Source organism: Propithecus coquereli, unplaced genomic scaffold (assembly GCF_000956105.1).
Source record: "Propithecus coquereli isolate 6110/MARCELLA unplaced genomic scaffold, Pcoq_1.0 Scaffold29, whole genome shotgun sequence".
Classification (NCBI taxonomy): Eukaryota; Metazoa; Chordata; class Mammalia; order Primates; family Indriidae; genus Propithecus; species Propithecus coquereli.
This window is the reverse complement of record NW_012148507.1, coordinates 6,327,704-6,350,279: the sequence shown is the minus strand read 5'-3', so window position 1 is coordinate 6,350,279 and position 22,576 is coordinate 6,327,704. Positions and strand designations below refer to the sequence as shown.

At 38.5% G+C, this 22,576-nt stretch overlaps 1 protein-coding gene across 11 annotated transcripts in view; it reads left to right on the top strand.

Moving 5' to 3' along the window:
- The window catches only part of NRG1 (neuregulin 1), a 1,425,061-nt gene extending 1,402,898 nt beyond the window's left edge, over window positions 1–22,163 (top strand). For 3 of the 11 annotated variants that reach the window (XM_012648562.1, XM_012648557.1, XM_012648559.1), the window contains 7 exons: window positions 2,294–2,352; window positions 8,932–8,955; window positions 13,688–13,790; window positions 15,329–15,455; window positions 17,893–18,023; window positions 18,776–18,982; window positions 20,881–22,163. In XM_012648562.1, the coding sequence (XP_012504016.1) occupies window positions 2,294–2,352; window positions 8,932–8,955; window positions 13,688–13,790; window positions 15,329–15,455; window positions 17,893–18,023; window positions 18,776–18,982; window positions 20,881–21,535 (1,306 nt within the window). In that variant the 3' untranslated portion in view covers window positions 21,536–22,163. Of the gene's footprint in view, window positions 1–1,616; window positions 1,685–2,293; window positions 2,871–8,931; window positions 8,956–13,687; window positions 13,791–15,328; window positions 15,456–17,892; window positions 18,024–18,775; window positions 18,983–20,350; window positions 20,493–20,880 lie in introns of those variants that run through there. The other 8 variants (XM_012648565.1, XM_012648566.1, XM_012648564.1 and 5 more) reach the window with 7 other exon arrangements.
- Window positions 22,164–22,576: the final 413 nt, after the last annotated feature.

Here is a 22,576-nt window from a genome sequence, read left to right as displayed (position 1 = left end):
TTATATATCTGCAAAGGCATTCTTATTGAAGCATGTAGAATGACATTTTTGTGAGAAATGACCCAAACCTCACAGGTTATAGTTCTTATTCACACATTTCTCTAGATAGATCTTGCTCTATTCCCTGCAGCAAAAGTGTGCTAAACAAAAATAATCAGTTCATTTATGTAAAAGTGCTTTGAAGAGTTCAAAAGGGCTATGTCAATACAAGATGTTTGTTGTGTAAGTTTATTGATATTGTCAGTCCTTGTAATTATACTGTAAGTTTATACAAGTACTCATGAGGCTAAAAATCTGGAACTGCTAGAATTTTATCTTTCACGCCATTTTTGTGAAGTAGGAGACTTATGTATACAAAATCACTTGGTAATTTGGCTCGAAGTGAAATTAAATCACCCCTATATTAGTAAAAATGAATACTTTTATTCATATCCCTTAGATGTCAAAAAGATAGTATTTATTCTTATTTACTCTTCAGAAGAAAGGATTTTGTGAAAATCACTAGATATATATCAGTGCTAAATTATATTAGGTGCTTTGCATAGCAGTTATTATATAGACAAACTATTAATAATAATTATGACTGTGGGTGTTGAGCATTCAAATAAAGATTTTTCCATCTGTAAGTATATTTGCTTCCTAGAACCTTTCAGTGGTCCTATTTATTACAGCATGATATGGGATAACATGAATCCAATTTAAAATACTTTGGTTACTAGAGTAACATCAACAAAAAGAGTAATTATAAAGAGCTTCCATATTTCAGCACAGACCCATTGCATAACCTTAAGAACACTACTATACCAAGACTCTAGAATTTTGATAGGTATATATACATGACTGAATAAAATGTAAACTTTATACAATTTCAAAATAGTTTTACCTTAAATGCAAAACGACACTGATTAAGTACTTCCATAGAAGAATAACTGTTTTAAATTTAAACATATATTTGCCTTTGATTTAGGATAACTCAATTAAGTGAAATTTGTTCTAAGAAAAATCTGCTTCTACTATCTTTCAACATTTAAAAATGAGAACTAATTTGTAATATCTTTTTACGAGAAAACAGGAAATGTAGTTTCTTCTTGTCAGTAATCACTAGAGTATGAAAGTACTTGACTTCCATTGCTTGGCGATTTAACTTGTAACTTATAAAATACCTATGAAATAAGTTCAAAATTGGGGGTATATAAAAGAAAAAGGGCAAGATTATTTAATTATAAAAGGCAGGGATGGAACCATGTAATCTCTTATCAAAACCACTGTTTTGACATCGTAAAAATCATTGATCAGTGGCAAATACAGGTGTGGTCTTGCCAAAGGGAAGTGACAGCTGCCCAGGCCTTGCCACCCCTATTCCACATTTCCATCTCACTCCAGTTAAATTTCAGTTAACTAATCATTTGAAGACCGAAGCAAACAACAGCAACAAAAATCTATAACTCATAGCTTTCATGGGACATGATTTTCTAAATGTTTCGCCTTTTCTTTTCTTTGCATTGTTCAGTACCAGGTCACTTTTAGGACTCTCCATGTTCCCTAGGAGGAAAGTTGCCAGTCTGAAAGTTCAGTGTCTTTAGCATTTTTTCGCTTATCACGTTTTTGCCCTCTAGGTGCCAACCTGGATTCACTGGAGCAAGATGTACTGAGAATGTGCCCATGAAAGTCCAAAACCAAGAAAGTATGTTAAAATAATCTGAAATTTGCTTTCTCCCCCGAACTACAGCAACAATCACTACTGCTTGGTGCTTTTACAGCTCAGCTGACACTGATTCCCTTTGTTCTAATTATGGCTTGACTCCACTCAAGGCATGAACCCATTCAACATGACCTTACTGACCCCCTCCACGTGGGTTCCAAAGTTCGCAATTTGCAGGAACCACCAGTCAGCATGGCCCGTGGTGTTGGCGATCACGGCAGGCAAACCACCTAAAACATATTTCCTTCCAACATTCGCCACCAAAGCTCTCCAGTGGAAAAACCGAGATGAATAAAACGTCAGCTTTCATTTTAAGTGGCTCCCTCTGAAATAAAGCAGTCATTTAAAATGCTGGGATCTCTCTGTCATACAAACCTAAGAACTGCGTTTCATCCAAATTTTCAACCATTTTTGGGGGGGAAGTGAAATGCCAGAGTCCGAAAGCCAATGATTAGGACAGAGATTCAGTTTCCTGAGGGTGAACCCACCAAGGTCAGTCAAATGAAACTGAAGGAGCTTCTTTCTAGCATATATTCACCTCTTCTCTTTTTCTCTGTTTTTTCTACCATTGTTTTTTGTTTCTTCTCTCAGGTGCCCAAATGAGTTTACTGGTGATCGTTGCCAAAACTACGTAATGGCCAGCTTCTACAGTACGTCCACTCCCTTTCTGTCTCTGCCTGAATAGGAGCATGTCACTCGGTGCCGCTTTCTTGTCGCTGCATCTCCCCTCAGAGCCCACCTAGTGCTAGATGTGTTTTACCAGGTCTCATAGTGACTGCCTCTGCCTGTCGCATGAACCATTAACACACGTGATTGTATCACTTCCTCTGTCCGTGCCTAGTTGGCTCTGAGCTACTAATAGGTGTGTGAGGCTCCGGATGTTTCTGGAATCGATTATTGAATAATGTGCTACCAATTGATAGTCGACCTCCAGCAGTGAAATGATAATAAAGGCATTGAAAAGTCTCACTTTTATTGATAAAATAAAAAGCATTCCACTTGAACAGTCCATCTTCTTTACACAATGACAACATCCAGAAAGGGTGTTTGCTAAGCTGTAACCAATATGCTCTTGCGATGATGGTAAGTTAATTTGGGTTCAGAATGTGTTATTTATAACAAATAAACATGATAAAAGGAGTTCAGATGTTTCTCTTCATTAACCAAACAGTTTGTATTTAGATATATATATATATGTGTGTGTATATATATATATATTTTTTTTCCTGAGTAGGAAAATTAAAAACAAACATTTCACAGCAAATGAAATAGCCTAGCTTCTATTTATGTTGCTTAGGGAACAAGTAATTCAGGACTAGTCTAAACAATCATTTATTTATGTTAGCATCTCTTTACGTTAGCTTTTCTTTGTGTTAGTTTCAAAGGTAATTGTAGAAGAAAATAGTCACTGCTATTTATTAAAATATTTATGACTTCAAAATATAGCAGTTCAACTCTAAGATATGTATATTTTTTAAGGCAGAACTGAGAAATTCTGATGGATTTCTATGGCTTCATGAAGTTTTAAGAATTATTCCTAAAGACCCAATTCACATTGTATATAATTGCATGGATAAATAAACCATGTGTTTGTCCTATTGTGAACTGGGTTTATAGCTTTTGATTCTGGAATTTTTAAAATACTGTATTTAAAATGGATTCCATATAGTTCTTTATTCCAGTGAAATACTGGCAAATTTTTCTGTAAAGGTGCAGATAACAAATATTCTAGGGTTTGTGGTGATACTATTGCTGTCCCAGCTGCTCAGCCCTACCCCTGTAGCATGAAAGCAGCCATGGCCAACACGTAAACTGATGTGCATGGCTGTGTTCCATTAAATCTTTATTCACAAAAGCAGGCAGTGGGCCGGATTTGTCAACCACTGATTAAGCTTGTTAATTGCTCACTTGGAAAAATATTTCACATAGCTCATTGCAGTATAAATTTATATAACATAAGAAACAGTGATATAAGCTGAAGAATCAGATTTACCCTTGTTCTCATACATGCAAAAAATAAGGTTCAATAACTCCTGTTATCATCATAGTAATTTTCAGAAGAAATTCTACAGTGTATGAAGGGGAGATTAGGCCCATAATATTCAGTCAATTATTTAGTGAAGTGGCACTTACATTTTACATAGGCTACATATCAAAGATTTTGTCATAGGCCATTTTCTATTGTAAAAAAATCAGTAAATTGACATTGCAAAATTTCCAAACACAATCTTCACTTCATTCACAAGTGTTTAAATAATATGTATTCAGTGGGCAGAATTTTTCTATCCATAGCTGTAATTAATAATTTGATTTTTAAAGGTAGATAGAATAGAAAGTGAAAATAGAAGGGAAAAATAGAATTTTATTTAATACGTGAAAGCCATACCTTTTAGAAATGTGTGTTTGTATTCAAAAAACATAGATTCAACAAGTCCATGAGACTATATAAATACAATAAAATCATATTTCAGATTTTAATGGAAATTCTGAACACTTAAGTTATACTTAACCTTTTGTTGTTATATAGAATTTTATTGTGCATCGAAGGCAATGTTTGGGCCCTATATGGAGAAAAGCATTAAAAACGAAGCTATATCCCATAATAATTATGCAGTTAGATATGACAGCAGTAACCAGAGAAAATACTTTCAACTTCTGTTTTAGACCGTTTTTTCTTTCATAAGATAGCATTTAAAAATATGTATTTGTGAAGTTCGGAGTGTGATTCCTGAAATAAATTCTTTAGTAAGGTTTCGATACCACTTTTGGAAGCGATCCAGGAAAGCAGCGTTCATACTTAACCTGATTTGACAAATATTGCTAGGAAGCACATTTCTGAACAATATATTTAATGACTGGGCATCCGCGATGCTTCATGTCCGGAAAAGCAGGAGCTTCCAATCAGAAATTGCTCCCCAGACTTGTCTTAACCAGAGTTAATTTTCTAACCTCTGTGTCTTAAATTTTCAGTTTTTATCTCTGCAAACCCCTGCATAGAAGGCAGGCAAATAAATTTCTCCTGCTCTAAGAACTTTATGTTCAAGTAGCAACAAAGGCTGAAGAAAGAACAGAAAAGCTTGCCACCGTGCCCATTTTTAAATTTAATCGTTTGTAGTCATAACATCTGGAGAGCATAAATTTTAAATAGAAACTGGGAAAATGTGTCCCCAGCTTCAACGAGAAATGTTTAAAATTTACCAAACAATGTTTTCAGTTGAAGAATAACATTCTATAAGAATACACAATTTTTCAAAAGGCTTATTAACACATAACTTCCATTATTAGGATTGGATACAGTGACTCTGGTCAGAATGGCCTACGGGGCATTCATTGATTTATAAAAACTGATTTAAAAAATGAAAGGAACAAATGTATATTTTATAAGGCAGCCATTTGCCTTGAAATAAAACATTATTTATAGAGCTTTCTAGGAAAATACTGTCAAGGCTAGTCAGCTTCAAGTTTGACCTATCCTGACATAGAATTCTTAGTTGAAAGGATTGTGTTCTTTAATATGTGACGTAGGATATTTGTGTGTGTGTGTTTGTGAGTGCGCATGTACACAGGCAATCCACAATCGATGTATTTACTATCCTTTATGGAGGAAAAAAGAAAAAGCATTCACAGTTTCAATAGTTACAGACAATATGGAACAACTGTGTCATATATAAGCTAACGTATAATAGGACCTAATTATAGAATAGCTCAAATTACAGACCATTTTAAAAGAGTACAATTTTAGAACTTCTAGGCCCATTCTCAAAATGAGTAAACTTAGCAGATAGCCTTAAAAGTAGTTTAGAATCACAGGTTACCAGTGCCTCAATTATTTGCATGGATTTCTGAATGCTTTTAAAACCTTTTGAAATGACTTATTTATCAAACGTGTATCTTGCTAACAGTAAAATAAAGAACCTCCTCACCTATGACAATTGTCATAAATTCCAGCTGTTAGTGACATTTTACAATGTGTGTGTGTGTGTGTGTGTGTGTGTGAGCTCATGTGCACATGGAACTTGGGAGTAAGCAGAAAGTCTGTTACATTCCAAAGGGCTCAGTGACAATACGGATTGATATATATGAAAAAAAAAGTATCTACATTTTATAAAGGTAAGTCCAAAATTAAAAGACACTAAATTGATCCCATTTAGAATTGGCATTGACAGAAACTCTGTTGGAAAACACAGAAAGTGCAGAAAGTCAAGACTTAACCCATAAGTCTTTGAGATTATTTGCATAAGTAGGCCCAAGATGTTAAAGAGTAAAATCCTGAATATTTTCGCTTTTTAACAGAAACCGTAATTGCATGCACGTATAATTTTGGTAAAATGAAAGTTGTTTTATTGTTCTTTAATGCAGTTGAAAACTTAAATTAACCTACAGGTTAATCAGTTTTCCTCAAGCAATTATAAAATTCTAAGGCAAAGGATTAGTGAGTCAATATTTAATAGTTTCTGAAGACTTTTAGATTTAAATTAATTTTTTATATTGCTTACAGCACAGCAGGAAATCACATGTAGGAAAGGAAACTAAATTGTTTACAGTAACCTTTGTGTTTTTGAATTATTAATTTAATTTGACGAATGCGGCTAGGCAGAGGTTCAATAGGAAGCACGTGATCTCTAATGAGCCTAAGCCAACATTAGATTAAATAGAACAGATAGAAAGTAATAACCTCTTCAAAAAATGGAAAGTGCTCGTGCATTCTGCTTTTTTGACTCACAATGAGAGAAACGTAGCTACCAGTAGTAAAAATGAATTAGAGCAGTATTTGCTCCAGGTCTTGAATGAGTGATGCATGTTTCCTCTGCTTGTTTCCTTGTTAGGGCTTATGGCCAGAAGAGATTCCAATTTTAAGTACCAATTTCCCATTGAATTATTTGAAATTGGAGCTGCCTGATTATGAATGACTTCCCATGAAATGAAATTACAGTTAGGCTCACAGACTTACCTATAAAACTATAAATGCAGTAATGTGTATGCATGGGCATGCCACTAATTTTATTGAAGACTTAACCCAGCTTTCTATGCGACTAATATAGATCATTAGCAGTGTTCACGTAGGCATGGAATAATGACTCTCTGGAAAGAGTTTTTGCAGAGATTGCTTGATTTTTAACCCTTAAATTATTACTGACTGGTAGGAGGAAAAGGCAAGAGATGGAGGGGGTTCTAGGAACAAAAATTGGGTCACATCCTCACGGAAATGAGTAAGGAAATTTATTATCAACTTCCTTGGAAAAATGAACGTTTTCACTTTGATGTTCCAAAGTTTGTATGAAGAAAGCAAATGGGGGAAAAAAATATGTCAGTTTGACAAATTGAGCGTTGCACAGAGGCAAGAGAAATTTGCTTGGATTTGAATAAATTATTTTGCTGTGACCATTGTGCAACCAAATGAACCCTAATGCCCTAGCTTTTTAATTTATCAAAAATTTAGGTTATTTGCTTGAATACACTGGACCCAAGGCAAAGGAAACTATTATATATAGTGAGCCCCATTATTTTTGTTATTCAGTGTACTATTCGATATATATACATTTTTTTTTTAATCTAGGAGACTTCATTTCCTTAAAGGGCTGCAATAAGTGTTAAAGCATCCCGGGAGCTTACGGTTTTCCTGGCCGTGAGATTAGTCAAAAGTAAACCTAAATGCAGTAAGTGGCCCAAGGTCCATCTCCAGATGTGTCTGTTAACCACTTCTGCTGCTTAGCTGATATATTTAATGTCTCCTTTCTTCCCCAGGATCACCCAGTGAGGCATGTGTTCATGTCATAAATACTTTGTTCATGAGAAATTAACTTGTCCCAAAGTCACGAAACAGGTTAACGGCAGAGGCAGGACCTCAAACCAAGATGACTCCAGCTCACTCCTCCTTTCCCCCTCGCTCTGTGAGGTATTTTTTCCATGCCCAAACTGTTGGTTTTTTGTAAGAGAAACATCCCCCAACACGCTGCATTTTTTCAAGCTTGAGAGATGCCTTGTGATATTAGCAGATTGCCCTGGTGTCTATCAAATCAGTGATCATGGGAAGAAAATGGAGAACTTGGTATATATTCCCTCTCTTCTTCCCGCCTCTCCCCCCAACACACACATATACAAATAAGGGAAGTACTAGAGGCTTCCGCATGACAAAATTTGATTATGCATTTTTGTTTTAAGAAAGAAAAGTGTCATTTCTGGAGATTTTTCTTGTTTTTCTTTTCCTCATTTTCCTAGCTTCCTCATTTGAGCCTGTGCAGATTCTCCTAATCCTACAACCCTGGAGTCTGGACTCAGAGCTGCCAGGATAGCTGGCTGTTGGTCCCACCTTTGAGTCCCCTTCCCTGGACAGCCCTGCAGCTTTTCTTAATGTCTGTGCCAGTCAGAGCTCAGCACTGTGGCGAGATGATCTAGTTGGCTCTTTGTTATTTGAAGGACTAATAAGTTGAAATTAACTGAAGAGCCCAGGAACTGTATCTCCCCCACTTACATTTTTTTTTTCCATTTGTAAAAGTGAGGCATAGAATTGTCCTATGCCACACAGAAATTACCAGAAAAAAAACTGGAAAGGGTCTCCAGTGTCCCAAGTCCTCGTCTGATTTTTTTTGGGGGTGGGGGGCAGAAGCCTTTGTCACTTTCTGTGAATGAATCCCAGACATAGTGGAGAAAGTGGAAGGTTAGGAGAAGATGATAAGATACAACCAAAAGTTAAATGCATCACCAAAGAACAAGAAATATTAGAGCATGACTACCCACAAACAATGAAGAACATAAATCCAACCAAATAACCATCCTCTTGGCTTCTGCTCCTGGCTCTGCCACTGTGTATCTTTGGGTTAAAAAAAAAAAAAAAATTACCTCCTTGGAACATTGCTTCTGCCTTTTAGAAAAGGAATGAAATAATATCAAATGCCTTTTCTGATGATAAAAATAATTTTTCTATTCCCAAACAAGGAAGTCGTGTCGAGGATAGCTCAGCTACCAAACTTCTCCCTCAGTAAGGTCTTTTAAGGGTTAATAAAGACACAGTGTGCTGGTGTTTGCACACCTCTCACAAAGGGAAGTTCCCTCTGGAGGCATACCTGAGCACTGCTTCATTAACCGCCCCCACCATTTGTCTGGTTCAACGTGCACGCACAGAGAGCCGTAATAGTCATGTTTAATGTGTTTTGGAGTGCAGTGTATTTGCTCTTTTCTGAAACTTTTTCCCTTTCTCTCTTTTTTTTGTCAACTTTCTGCATTGGCAGAGCATCTTGGGATTGAATTTATGGGTATGGACCAATCATCATTCCTTTTAGCCTGCAGAATTTAGAGCCTATGAGCTGAACTCTTTTTTTCCCTTCCTCCTCTTACCTTTCAGTTCCTAACTAATTTCCTTTTTCTTTAGAAGGGAATCATACAGCTATAACAATGATTTGTCTGCTTTCGATCCATGATTAGTTTACTGAAATGTCACCGAGTGCAGCAGCTTTTAGATTCCCAAGCTTCTTGCACGTAGAGTTTAAAATGACCTCACCTGCTGCAAATTCACACATATCCCTCCTTGCTTAACCCACTGACTGGATCTGGCTATGCCGTTTTGCAAAAGCTGGGGTAAGTCAGAGTGGTGCATATCTATAGGAGATACCAAACCTGAGAACAAAAGGAGTTTTACATGCACTTGCATAGGAAACACACTACATCTTCAATTGATGGGAGTTTGACACACAATGTAAAAATCATCTCTTTCATATGGATGATTTAATAGACATAGAAAGCCCTTACAACACAATATTATATGCACAGACTTGAATTACGCAGATTTTCTGGAGATATTCAAGCATGACTCTGGTCAACTTCATTATCTTATGAGCAAGGAAATAGAAAACAGAAAGAAAGAAGCCTTGTGCTATTTGAAGTAGAAATTCCAGTGGTAATGAAATTAAATTTGAGTCACTAAGATTATCCAGGCAAGTAATCAAATAGAAAATTTCACACTGTAAACATAAAAAGAAAAATCTCCTGTGAGTATATGAAATTTGGGCATGCTCCTTCCAAAGGCCTTTATCCTAAATAGGTGCGAGAACAAGCCAGTCTTAGGGGGAACAGGAAGCTATGCTACCTTCCTAGGGACTCTCTGGGGCCAGGCAGCCTGTCTTTCTAGACGCTGGGTGCAGCCCTGGGGCATGGCTTGGGTCAACAATGCAATGTCCTGATTACCAGAATACCTGATCCCCATCCGGTTGGTTTCAGTGGCATCATGCATTAAGGGCACCCTACAGCCACTGCCTGCTCTTGGATGATAACATCACAGTCTGCACCCGATGCAGTTGCCATAATTTGTGGCAAATGAGGCAGTTGCAAGCTCTGGCAGCCACAGGGATAAAAGCACAATTAATTGCCCATTCATCTGCCTAAAAATTCTGGGAGAAAATTTGATGAGAAAACCCCCACATTTATGGGAACGGGCCTTTGTGTATCAGAGGACTTCTCCCAAGAGTGAGGACTGCAAGAGGGAACACCAGCATTACTAGCAGTCCCTGTGAGGTCAGTTATCTTTTGGGACAAAAATTGTCCCACTTCTGAAAAGGCTTATTGGCTTTCCCTGCAGGGAGGGAAAAAATACCACCATATGGATAAATTTCCTTTATCCATAATGGCATATTTCTCATTTAATCACTTTAGGGTCTAACTACAGAATTTCATGTTTCTATTCCCAAACAATGAAGGAAAGGAGAGTTCACATATAGAACTTCTCCCTCTGTAAGATATTTCGCAGGTTAGTAAAGACAGTCTTCCAGGCACACTTACCAGAAGCTTCATGCTTCTGTGCCAGCCAGTGTACTAAGCCAGTAGTTCGCGTCCTTAAAGAAAATCAGACCTTACGGGTCAATTAAAACTGAGAAAGATAAAGGCTCTGTCTCTTGGCCAGGCCGGATCAGACTGAAAAATGTGCCTGATCTGGATACACTGTAGTCCAGCCAAACCAGGAAGACTCAGAAGCATTTCTGCCCATTAAGACAAACTCACCAATTGGATTGACTGACTCTTGTTTTTAGCTCTATCTGTGTCTAATTTGCTCTTGTCCAATTGACCTGATGCATGAGAAAACATAAGAGAAAAAAGAGGTTAAAAGAACCCATGGTTCCTATTACTGTTCACCAAGTATTTTTCCTTGAGCACATTCATATCGTTGGGTCACCTGATCTACCAAGGCTGTGAACAACTCAAACAGAAATTTGGACGAGAGTTGTAATGCATTTAATAATTGCTGATGTGAACGCAGAATTTTCATGGCACATCCGTATTCTACGGGCCTTGGCTTGAGCTGGCTCATTTTAAGACTTTTTACATTACCCTCTGGCCTTTTTTGAGCTGCCTTTTATTTCCATGAAATAATCATTTTACTGGAAAATATGGGTCTTTCTACATAGCACGGGAAGGATAAGCCAGTCTTCAGGTACCATTTGTTCTCAAACCCAACTCAAACTATTCTTTTGTAATTAACAAAGGAGCCAAAAGAAAACGTGTCCAAAGAATCCCTGAAAAACACACATGATGCCTTTTTTGTCCCCTTCATTCCTGGGCTGTTCCCCCTATTTTGAATTTTGCAGAAGAGTTTCCCAGCTTTTTGTAAAGATAGGATGATAAGATGTCAGTGAAAAAGTGTGACCACAGCCTTACCATTTGAAAAGAGGAAAACAATAGAGTGAGGGAAAGAGGACAGATTCCGGCAGGGCCTTTATTTTCTTGGTGACAATACTACGTTCCTGTTTCTTCACCAGCTCATCACAGCGTCACAGCCCAAGGAGCTCTGCTCTGCGTCCTGGGTCCCAGGGAAGAGGACCAGTGGGGTGATAGTTCTTCTTAGATAGATATACTCAAAACTGATCAGGAGGCCAAGGTCAAGAAGGGAGGCTATAGTGGCATCAGCTCACAGATAACACCTCATAGAAATTAATCCCCAGTCCTGTGGCTATGGGGCAGGGAAGGCAGCAGACACAAGCAATTAACACATAAGCGCTCACATGCCATGTCCTCATTTGACTTTTGCTGCACCAAAAAAAAAAAAAAAATCCGCAACACCAGCTGTGTGTGTCCTGATACATTGTTCGACACTCAGTGCACCAGCTGCTTTGCTTTCTAACTGTGGCTTCCACGTGCCCGCTAGCCTAGGTTAGGAGTTATGCTGTATGGGACGACCCTTCCAACTTTGCGTTCACCTCTTCTTCCCATCCGAGCATTCCCTCCCTCTGGTTTTCTTTTATTTATTTATTTTTCCTCCCTTAGTATCAGGCATGCTGTGCCAGGGACTTCAGATGGCTCCTTACCTTTTAACCTTGTTTTCCTTTGTACTTTACTTCCTCGCTCTCTCTGTCATTCTGTCAGTCTGTCTGTCCTCTCAGTTTGTTTTTCCTTTCCGCCTCCAACCCTTTTGATTTGTTTTCGTGTGATCTCGGCAGCATTCTAGTCTTTTAGCCACTGACTTCTGTTCTCCTCCTCCTCCTGTTAATAATCAGTGCTATATTAATTTGATTTGACCATGTTCCTGACCTGTTAACTGGAATTTGATGATCGTGGGCTCGGCTTGTAGGAAATGTTTTGTTTCGTGATAAGGTCCACTGTATCATAGAAATTAAAATTCACTTTTTCATTTCAAGAAAACGTCTTGCACATTGCCCTCTCTCAAAAGAGAAAGAGGTGCAGTTGCCGAGACTGCAGATGGAAAATAGAAATATTCTTTGACGGTCCCTTGTCAATGTCCAGATAAGATAGCACCATTCACACAGTTTTCCCCAGTTCTTGACCAGCCTATTAATCAAAATGGCAAGTCATCGGTTTACACTATTTATTATGTACCAGTTGAGTTCTCTTTCTGAGTGAACTTGTGAAGATCTTCCAATAAATGTCATTAGACTGGTTGGAAGTGCAGGTCCTGAGCGATCAGGGTCTCCGCTAAATCAGCAAATCTTGTTAAGAACTTGACCTACCTTAGTATAATCAAGTAATCCCCCCAAAGAAACTAATTTGCAAAGAGAAAAACTTCCATGAATTACAGCGTGATTGCATTTGGGGTCCAGTCTTACCTTTAGTTCAAAGTTCTAAGCATCACATTTTCTTAGCATAACCTACATTAGCTAATTTGCCAAGTTGGCCAATGTAGAAATGTGCACTCTGTTCCAAATCACACATATCATTTGCACTAGTGACTTCTTTATACAAATAAATCTGTCCTCTAAGTACAATTGGTGAAGTAATTAGAATTGTCTTCCAAAGGACCAATCTTCATTTGGGCCCAGAGCTATCTTACCCACCATATTGGGTTTTCTTTGATACAGTGCCCTGCTACTTTATATTGTTTTGCTTCTTACGTTCATATGTTACTGTTAAATCATAGAGAGCAGGACTCCATTTACTTGCTAACTACAAGCCAAGTTCATGTTTGCAAATGTCTTTGAATGTATTATTTTTTAAGTTAGAAATGACTCTTTGTAAAGACCACTGGATATAAAGTGATGATATAAAATAGCTGGGAAACACAAGGAGGCTGGGGGGAGGGGGTAGAGAAGGGAGGAAGGAGGAAGGTGGGAGGGGATCCCAGTGATGCCAGTCCCAGCTCCTTTTATGGGTGTTGATTCCTGTTGTCTTTGCAAGAGATTTTTTTTTTTTTGAAAGATATTTTTTAAAAATTAAAACTACAGAGTTTTAAACAAATAGTTATTTTATAATTAATGTTCATGATTTGCCAGTTTAATATCACGTATTTATCTGTAGCTTATAATTAGAGTAATTTTAGAGTATAGTATTTTTATGGTAAATGGCCCCAGCTGGCTTTTTGATGCTCAAAGCATAGTGCAGAGCATGTCGTACCTTAGATATGTCTGTAAATGTAAAGAATTATCATGTATTTATTTTTCTTGTGGAACATGGACAATGTCATGCAAGCATGCCAACTGTTCAGTTGTAGTAAGTCCTGGCGAGTGTAAGTGACCTTTGGTGACATCTGTTGTCCTCCCTTTCCAGAAGCGGAGGAGCTCTACCAGAAGAGAGTGCTCACCATCACTGGCATCTGCATCGCTCTCCTTGTGGTTGGCATCATGTGTGTGGTGGCCTACTGCAAAACCAAGTAAACCTTCCTCCTCCACGCCTTTCTCTCTTCTTAGTGCAGAGACGGCTTAGACAGCCAGGGCTCTGCAGAACCTTGGGAAGTCTTGCAGGGGAGAAGAGTGGGGATTGGGGGGAGAGTTTTCCCCTTCTTTTTTCCTCTGAATAATGCTTTTTGAGGACTTTTCCTAATCAAGTACATTAGAAAGCTTTGCCTATGTGTGTGCAAGTGTTCAGATGATTTATGATAAGCGATCGCAGCCCCATGAGTGGATAAAGGGTTGGCGAGACAGACTTGTATGAAAGCCCAGAAGCACCCACGCGTGTGTGCGTGTGCACATGGGTACCATGCACTAAGAGGAGAGGGTGGGTGATGAAGGTCCACTTAACATCACTGCCGAGGACAAGTCCAGTTTACACCAAAACTTAGGAGATAAGGTCAACACTTGGTAATACTTGAAATGCAATTTTTGAATATTATAGTAATTATTTTCATTTCTACCTAATTAGGTTGCTGGTAGGAATGCTCTCAAAGTGTGAGCTGTACAAAAAGAATCTCATGGGAGAAAAAAATCAAACAAAACTTGCTTTGAAAGAATAAAATAGAAAACATTAAAATAGATTTGTGTTCACTACGTTTGGCCCTTAAGCTTGCTCCCCATTAACAACTCCAATTACCGTATCATGTGAATTCCCTTCCCTTTTCTCTTGTACATATCACTTCCATTTCAAGTCTGAAATAATGTTAAATGAACAGGGTTTTTTAAAAAACTTTTTTTGCTTCATAAGACTCTCTTGCCAAAACATCCATGGGACTATTATCATCATCTGAATGTTACATTGAGGAAGAAAAATAATATGCTTTTATGCCACAAAATCAAGGGCATGGGTTGTGTTTTCTCAATACCCCATGACTTAGTGCGTTGCCAAAATTGAGTAGGTGGCAGAGACAGCCTTCACGGAATGGACCTCATGAGTCTTGCTAGATTCAATCTCAATATTCATTACCTAATTCTACAAAAAGGATTACAAGAGTAGGATCGTGTTACAATTGTGCCAAAATCTACTGGCAAAATATGTCCATATTCTCACTCATGTACATGTGATATATGTACACACTGTGTATAACATATAGATTCAAAACTCAGTTCATTTTCCTGAGACCCACAGGAGCAACTATAAATGGAATCAGCCTTATTGATTCTACGGAACAAATTGTTCTCTGAAATAATTGACCATCTGTCAGACTTAGACAAAGATAGATTGATTAGGAAAGTTGAGATTTTAGCCAAATATCAACTTTCTCATTTTCTCCTCTTTTTTTCTTTCTTGTCTTTCAAACAGCTAAATTTCTGTAAGAATCCCATACAGCCTTTTAAATCTATTTGCTATGGATACGTGATCTCACTTATTTTGGGATACAGTGGACACACTCCCTTCCTCTTCCTTACCACCAATCCACTGCCTTAGTTACTCACAGGTGTTGGTAGAATAAAGATTTGGCTGTACTAAGAAATGTAAATAACAGAAAAAAATAAATACTCCCTTTTTTATATCCAGGAAACAACGGAAAAAGCTTCATGACCGGCTTCGGCAGAGTCTTCGGTCTGAACGGAACAACATGGTGAACATAGCGAACGGGCCTCACCATCCCAATCCACCTCCCGAGAACGTGCAGCTGGTGAATGTATGTTGATTCTGGCCAGTGGAAAAAACTGAGCATCTTTCCATCTTTCCTCTACTCAGGCGCCTTGAAGTTTATTTTCTAAAGCTCTTAGGCTTTTAGCTGCTGCCATTAATCACCATGGCTTCCAGGAATCCAGGTTTTTGCCGGGAGAAAATAATGGGAACATTTTTTAAAGTGGATTTGGTTACTGTAAAATAAGCACATTTGCTCTTATAAAGCGTTCATTAAGGGCTTGGAATAATAGTGTTGGGTTTGTTCTGCAAGGAGGCCATAACTGGTATTCTTGATTCATAATAAAATTAAGAATACAAGAATCAGAAAGAAGTTTTATTTTTTATTTTTAATAATTTGGAAAAAAAGGCTACTCCAGTCTATAACTGATTAGTACAGATAACCAGACAAAGAGCTTTAGAGTTATTTTTATGAGGGGCACGTCACAGTGCCTGGTGATTTACGGATTCTGATTTCCAAAGGAAGAAATTAGGTTATGAAAAGGTCAAGTGGTTTATCACACACACTTCTTAGTAGCAAAACTAGAAGAGCATGACGCATGCCCACTGCCCGGCTCTTCCTACGTGATGTCACGCCCTCCAGATGAAACATATCTGTAATCATTCAAATATTTTGTTTATACTTTACTAAGCACTCAGCACTCAGTGTTTACATACAACTAGATCAAAGAATATTAGATTCTGGAGAGTTTTAAGATATCTTCCAAACCTCTCTGTTTTTTTTTTTTTTTTTTTTTACAGATAAGAGCCAGAGCTGGACTGAGATCTCCTGGCTTTTGGTGTATTGCTTTTTCTATTCTAGCATAATCCTTCTTGCTTTCTTCATTTTCCTCTAATGTATGTTTTTTTTTAAATACACAAAGCTTGAAGATTATATTGCAGTGCCATTTTCTATCCTATAGAAAGAAAGAGGATGTATATTTTGAGTGGAGCAGGTATATCACAGATTCAAGTCTGGAGTTGGAGGTTATTCAACTACCAGCAAGTCTCGTAGCAAAGACCTTCAGGAGACTATTGGAAAAGGGGCTAATAGGTTAACATACTTTGTTGCTTTCTTTCCCCTAGCAGTGTTTATCAGAATGTCTGTACAGTTGATACATACATGACAAACGTAACTATAATCTGTCACTGTGTATGTTAAAATATATAAAAGGCAGAATGGCCCCTTGGATTACAGTTATGCCTCAAATTGTGTATGATTCTGGGCCTTAAACTTTCTCAACCTCATTTCTTCATTATGAAAACAGGCATCAAAATAATACTTTAAAGACCCCTTGTGACCATTAAACAAGATACTCTACTTAAAACAATCCAGTGGCATTTATTGAATGTTTGATGATGGTTAAATATTATTTTCATTAGATTCACTGAGCTTACTTTGCCTCCCAAGAAAAAAGAGTGAAATGGTGCCCAGAATAGGAAATCAGTCGCTATATATCTTTTCTTCTAATCAAGCTAGCTGTGCTTCCCAAGAAAGTCCACATGGAATAGCCCTTCCACCAAGAGAACCAGCGAGGGTGTCAAGAGTAATACAAGTTGAATGTTTTTGGGTTTCGATGAATATATCAGGTTCTTTAGAGCCTACAGACCATCAGACAAGAAAGTGCCTTATTTCATTAAAGAATATTCCTTTCCATTCCTTTTCCTGTTATTTAATTTGGTTTAGTATAAATATTAACAGCATTTATTAATAAAACACAACTTCAAAATGAGCCTCTCTCACTAATAGAAAGCAGTAACAGCTACTGTGGACTGCTGATGTAAATAAACTAGATACCTGCACTAAATATAAGGCCCTCTATCTATGATGTGCTGTATATTATGTGTTTTCTCAAGATATGTGCCCTTGACCACCATTGTAAGTCCCTCAAATTTCTCAGTAGCCTTGATAGTCTTGCCACTGATAACAAGTTAAAATCTTCAATGGTATCAGTAGAGCAACATGGGAACTAGGAAATTGAAAGAGAAAGGTAGACTCCAAATATAGAGGTTTTAAAAAAATTTTCTAGTGACTTGAAATTTGAAATAAGACAAACCATTTCTATGCTTTCGTTTCACTCAAATATCTGTTAGCCTTCTTCAACTTGCAACAACCATGAAAAAAAAATGAATGTTGAACAGATATTTGTACTGAAATCTAGTCATGGTATCAATTGGAAATGAAATAGAAGAAATAGGTCTTTTGCTAATAAAATGTATTTGGGATTGTGGGACCTACATTGCATGCACATCGGAGAGTATTTTATTAACTCCATTCATCCGCTCTAAAAGCCAGAGTAGCCAGGACAGGATTTTCCATCCAGCCATTGGAGAAATGGAGTTTATTACAAAGCACGTGTATAAGAATAGATTTTTGTGTGTGTGTGTGACAACGTCAGTGTTTTGATCTACATGAATCTTGAAGTTGTGTCTCTTTGTTTATCTAGCAATATGTATCTAAAAACGTCATCTCTAGTGAGCAAATTGTCGAGAGAGAAGCAGAGACATCCTTTTCCACCAGTCACTATACCTCGACAGCTCATCACTCCACGACTGTCACCCAGACTCCTAGTCACAGGTACGAGAATGAAAATATTTCATGGCATTTCTCTTAAGAATGAATTTTTGCACGTTACCTTTTGCCATCGCTGCCTAAGAAAGCAACGGGAAACATTTAATGTGACTGTGAAATGTATAGTCTTCGGACATCAATGCTTGGAACATCAACTGGCTCTGCCTTTAATTTTTGTATAAATTTGAGCCTCGATGTTTCCATTACCATGGGATAATAATACCCCATAGCAATGCTGTTTCGCTTTGCAGAGATTATCTTGCTACACTGGGAAAAGTCTGTCTTTGGTTCTTTTTCTTTATAATACTTAGAAGTTGACTTCTTCCAATAATTGGATTGCCCTGGGAAATGCACATAAGAATTGGTTAAATAGCTGAACCCTAAGTTTTCAAATGTCTTGATGGTCTTTCTCTTAGTGCATTCTACCAAGAGCAACACTAGGCAACGTGTCTGTTTAACCTAAGCCACTCTAGAATAGAGAGTCCGTAAGAATACTTAGTACAGAGTGACATTTGATAAATATTTATTGAGTGAACAAATGAATAAATTGTATCCTTGTAAAGCCAATCTGAATAAAGACCCTTTTTCTATGTCCAATGTCTTTGTAACTATTCCATTCTGAGACAAGTCATGTTGTAGTGAGCTGCTGCTGCATCGATCATTTGAAATGTTTGTCAGAATCACTTCCTTTCATTTCCATGTTTGCAAATAATTTTAAAAATATATGTGCATCATTGCCTTTCACATTTCTGCCCTAGCTGGAGCAACGGACATACTGAAAGCATCCTTTCGGAAAGCCACTCTGTAATCGTGATGTCATCAGTAGAAAACAGTAGGCACAGCAGCCCCACGGGGGGCCCAAGAGGACGTCTAAATGGCATGGGAGGCCCTCGTGAATGTAACAGCTTCCTCAGGCATGCCAGAGAAACCCCTGACTCCTACCGAGACTCTCCTCACAGTGAAAGGTAAAAGCGAAGTGCAAAGCCACTGCAGAGGAGAACCTCAGTAAGAGGATACCCGTGAGCACCTCAGGAAGTCTGCTCTGATCAGAATAAGGGGCGGCAGTTACCGTTCTAGGAGTGGCCCCTAGTCGATGCAATCGTCTTTTCGTTCGACTGAATTCAATTCTCCTGAGCTCCTCTCGTCGTCTCAGCGGCTGGCAGGCAACAGACTCTTAAAGAGCTGGGATGATTTGATGTGGAAGGTGCAGCAGATGGCGTTTCCGCTTCTGGCTGTAGGCTCAGGCCCACTCAGGGGCTCGGTGTCCTCAGTCGTAACATTAGAGAGATGGCATCCATGCTTGCTGAGGACCCTTCCCACCTGCTTGATTTCTGATGAATGTTATTAGTCTTAAATTCATGTAATTATATCTGTATGTATTAAGGAAGTCCATCCATCCTAATTCAGTCTTTTTTGAAATGTGAAAGGAGGCTAGAGATGAAATGTTTCATCATCACTACATGTGATATTTATCCTGGAAGGTTGACAGTTTCCCTGCTGGGGTAGACTTCCTTACCTGTCCTGGATATTACACACAATGTACCTGAACTTAGAGATCGTAGAGAGAAGAGATGAGTCACTTTTACGTGTTGGTTGAATTTGACTTAGTGTTTCTCAGAGAGCTTAATTTAAGTACCCCCCAAAGCAAAAAGTCTAAAGATTCGAGCCCCAAATATTTCAATTTCCAAGACACTTTCCCATTTTAGAGACAGCTGGGTCTCACACTCATATCACTGTGAATCTCAGAAAAGCAGGGAAGTTCAGAGGGTTCCTGTTAGTGGAGTTCAGAGGATGGTGTCCTTTGTCATCACAGGTCACGTCAAATTAGACTCCGTGAATGTCAATGTGAAGAAAAGAGTCACCCAGTGCTATACGTTGGTAACATTTTTGTCAAAAGCTTAGAAATGTGATTCTGAATAAGCCACATCTTTCTCAGTGCCAAAAGTCAGGCCTTCTTATTTTTAGGAAGAAAGCAGGGTCTGATGAAAACAATGTGCTCAGTGTCCTGATGACAAGATTCACTGAGTATTAGCAGATGGAACATGACAAAAAGTAACACGGTCCAGCCAATCCTTGATTAACCAAAGACTGATGTAGCTGTGGGTTTTGGAAGAACGGTAAACCAAAGATTGGACATAGCCTCCATCATGGGAACTATGAAGCCAGCATAAGCTTCTCTCAGGCTTACCTTGAACGGTCTTGGACACTGGGATGGATAGTTGCAAATTGAATGTTAACTAGTAGCATTTCGTGGAAAAAATGAAAAGCACACAAATGTATTACACTGTTACCAGGAATAAATCTAAGTTGCTATGCTCTTTTTTTTTCATAAGACATAACCTTATAGCTGGGCTAAGGAGAAACAAGGCACACAGACCCAAATGCATGCAGATCCAGCTATCAGCAACTCATCTTAGATCTTCTTCCATTCCCCATTTGGGCTTCATTCTCTAAGACCCCTTGGCCTTTAGGAAGGTATAGTATTTAAGTAATACTTCTTTCCATTCCGAATCCCTGAGCCTTGGTCCTTATAAGCTGAGAGGTTTCCAGGACCTAATACCCTCCTATCTTGGCTCATGTGCTTTTGTTTAAAATCGCAATGAGATTGAAAATCCCCAAAGCTCTGATGAGCTAGGCCATGTCGCTGCTCTTTGCATGTGTTTTTGTGAGGAAACTCTTGGCTTTATAATTTTAGATTCCAAGGGTGCTCAATGTCTTTAGTGTAAAAGATTGAGAAGTAGTCAATGAGTAGAAATTCTCTGTTCTCTGATTATATGATATCTTGAACTCTGTCCCCCCACCCTCCCTGCTCTGTGCCTTCTGATTCCACCACACTCATGCGGGGTATTCTGTGCTCACACAGGTATGTGTCAGCCATGACCACCCCGGCACGTATGTCACCTGTAGAGTTCCACACGCCAAGCTCCCCCAAATCACCCCCTTCGGAAATGTCTCCACCCGCGTCCAGCATGACGGTGTCCATGCCTTCCGTGGCAGTCAGCCCCTTGGTGGAAGAAGAGAGACCTCTGCTTCTCGTGACACCACCCAGGCTGCGGGAGAAGAAGTATGAACACCACCCTCCGCAGTTCAGCTCCTTCCACCACAACCCGGCGCATGAGAGTAACAGCCTTCCTCCCAGCCCCTTGCGGATAGTGGAGGATGAGGAGTATGAGACGACCCAGGAGTATGAACCAGCTCAAGAGCCTGTTAAGAAACTCGCCAACAGCCGGCGGGCCAAAAGAACCAAGCCCAATGGCCACATTGCCAACAAGTTGGAAATGGAATGCAACACAAGCTCCGAGAGCAGTAACTCAGAGAGCGAAACAGAAGACGAAAGAGTAGGAGAAGATACACCTTTCCTGGGCATACAGAACCCCCTGGCAGCCAGTCTTGAGGCAGCACCTGCCTTCCGGCTGGCTGAGAGCAGGACTAACCCAGCAGGCCGCTTCTCAACACAGGAAGAATTACAGGCCAGGCTGTCTAGTGTAATCGCTAACCAAGACCCTATTGCTGTATAAAACCTAAATAAACACATAGATTCACCTGTAAAACTTTATTTTATATAATAAAGTATTCCACCTTAAATTAAACAATTTATTTTATTTTAGCAGTTCTGCAAATAGAAAACAGGAAAAAAAAACTTTTATAAATTAAATATATGTATGTAAAAATGTGTTATGTGCCATATGTAGCAATTTTTTACAGTATTTCAAAACGAGAAAGATATCAATGGTGCCTTTATGTTATGTTATGTCGAGAGCAAGTTTTGTACAGTTAAAGTGATTGCTTTTTCACAGTATTTCAGCAAAACCTCCCATATATTCCGTTTTTGCTGGCTTCTTGTGCATTGCATTATGATGTTGACTGGATGTATGATTTGCAAGACTTGCAACTGTCCCTCTGATTGCTTGTAGTAGCACCTGACCAGTATGTCTTGTAACGGCACATCCATCCAAGTACTCCTCTTTTGTACAAAGTTATCTTTGCTTTCAGAATATGAAATGAGTTATGTCTACTCTGCCAGCCAAAGGTTTGCTTCATTGGGCTCTGAGATAATAGTAGATCCAACAGCATGCTACTATTAAATACAGCAGGAAACTGCATTAAGTAATGTTAAATATTAGGAAGAAAGTAATACTGTGATTTTACAAAAAAAAATATATTATTAATCAGAAGACAGCTTGCTCTTACTGAAAAGGAGCTACCATTTACTTTATTTGAATATTTTTTGCAAAAAAAGCAACAGTTTTAGGGATAGCTTAGAAAATGGGTTCTGGCTTGCTACTAGAGTAAATCTAACACCTTCCAAGAGGACTGAATTTCACTTTCTCTCTGGGGGAATGATCCAGCAGCTCACCTAGTTGGAGATCAAACCACAGCTGATAAAGGTGCAATCATTTCTGACTTGTATTTTTCACTGATTTTTGGAACTCGTGATTGGTTGTGTCTTCTCAGCTCAAGAAGAAGCATATTACGGCACAAAAAGCCCAGCCCAGACAGCACACGCAGCAATTTGTCTGAAATACTTATAGCATAAAATGTGCCTGCTGTACATAGTG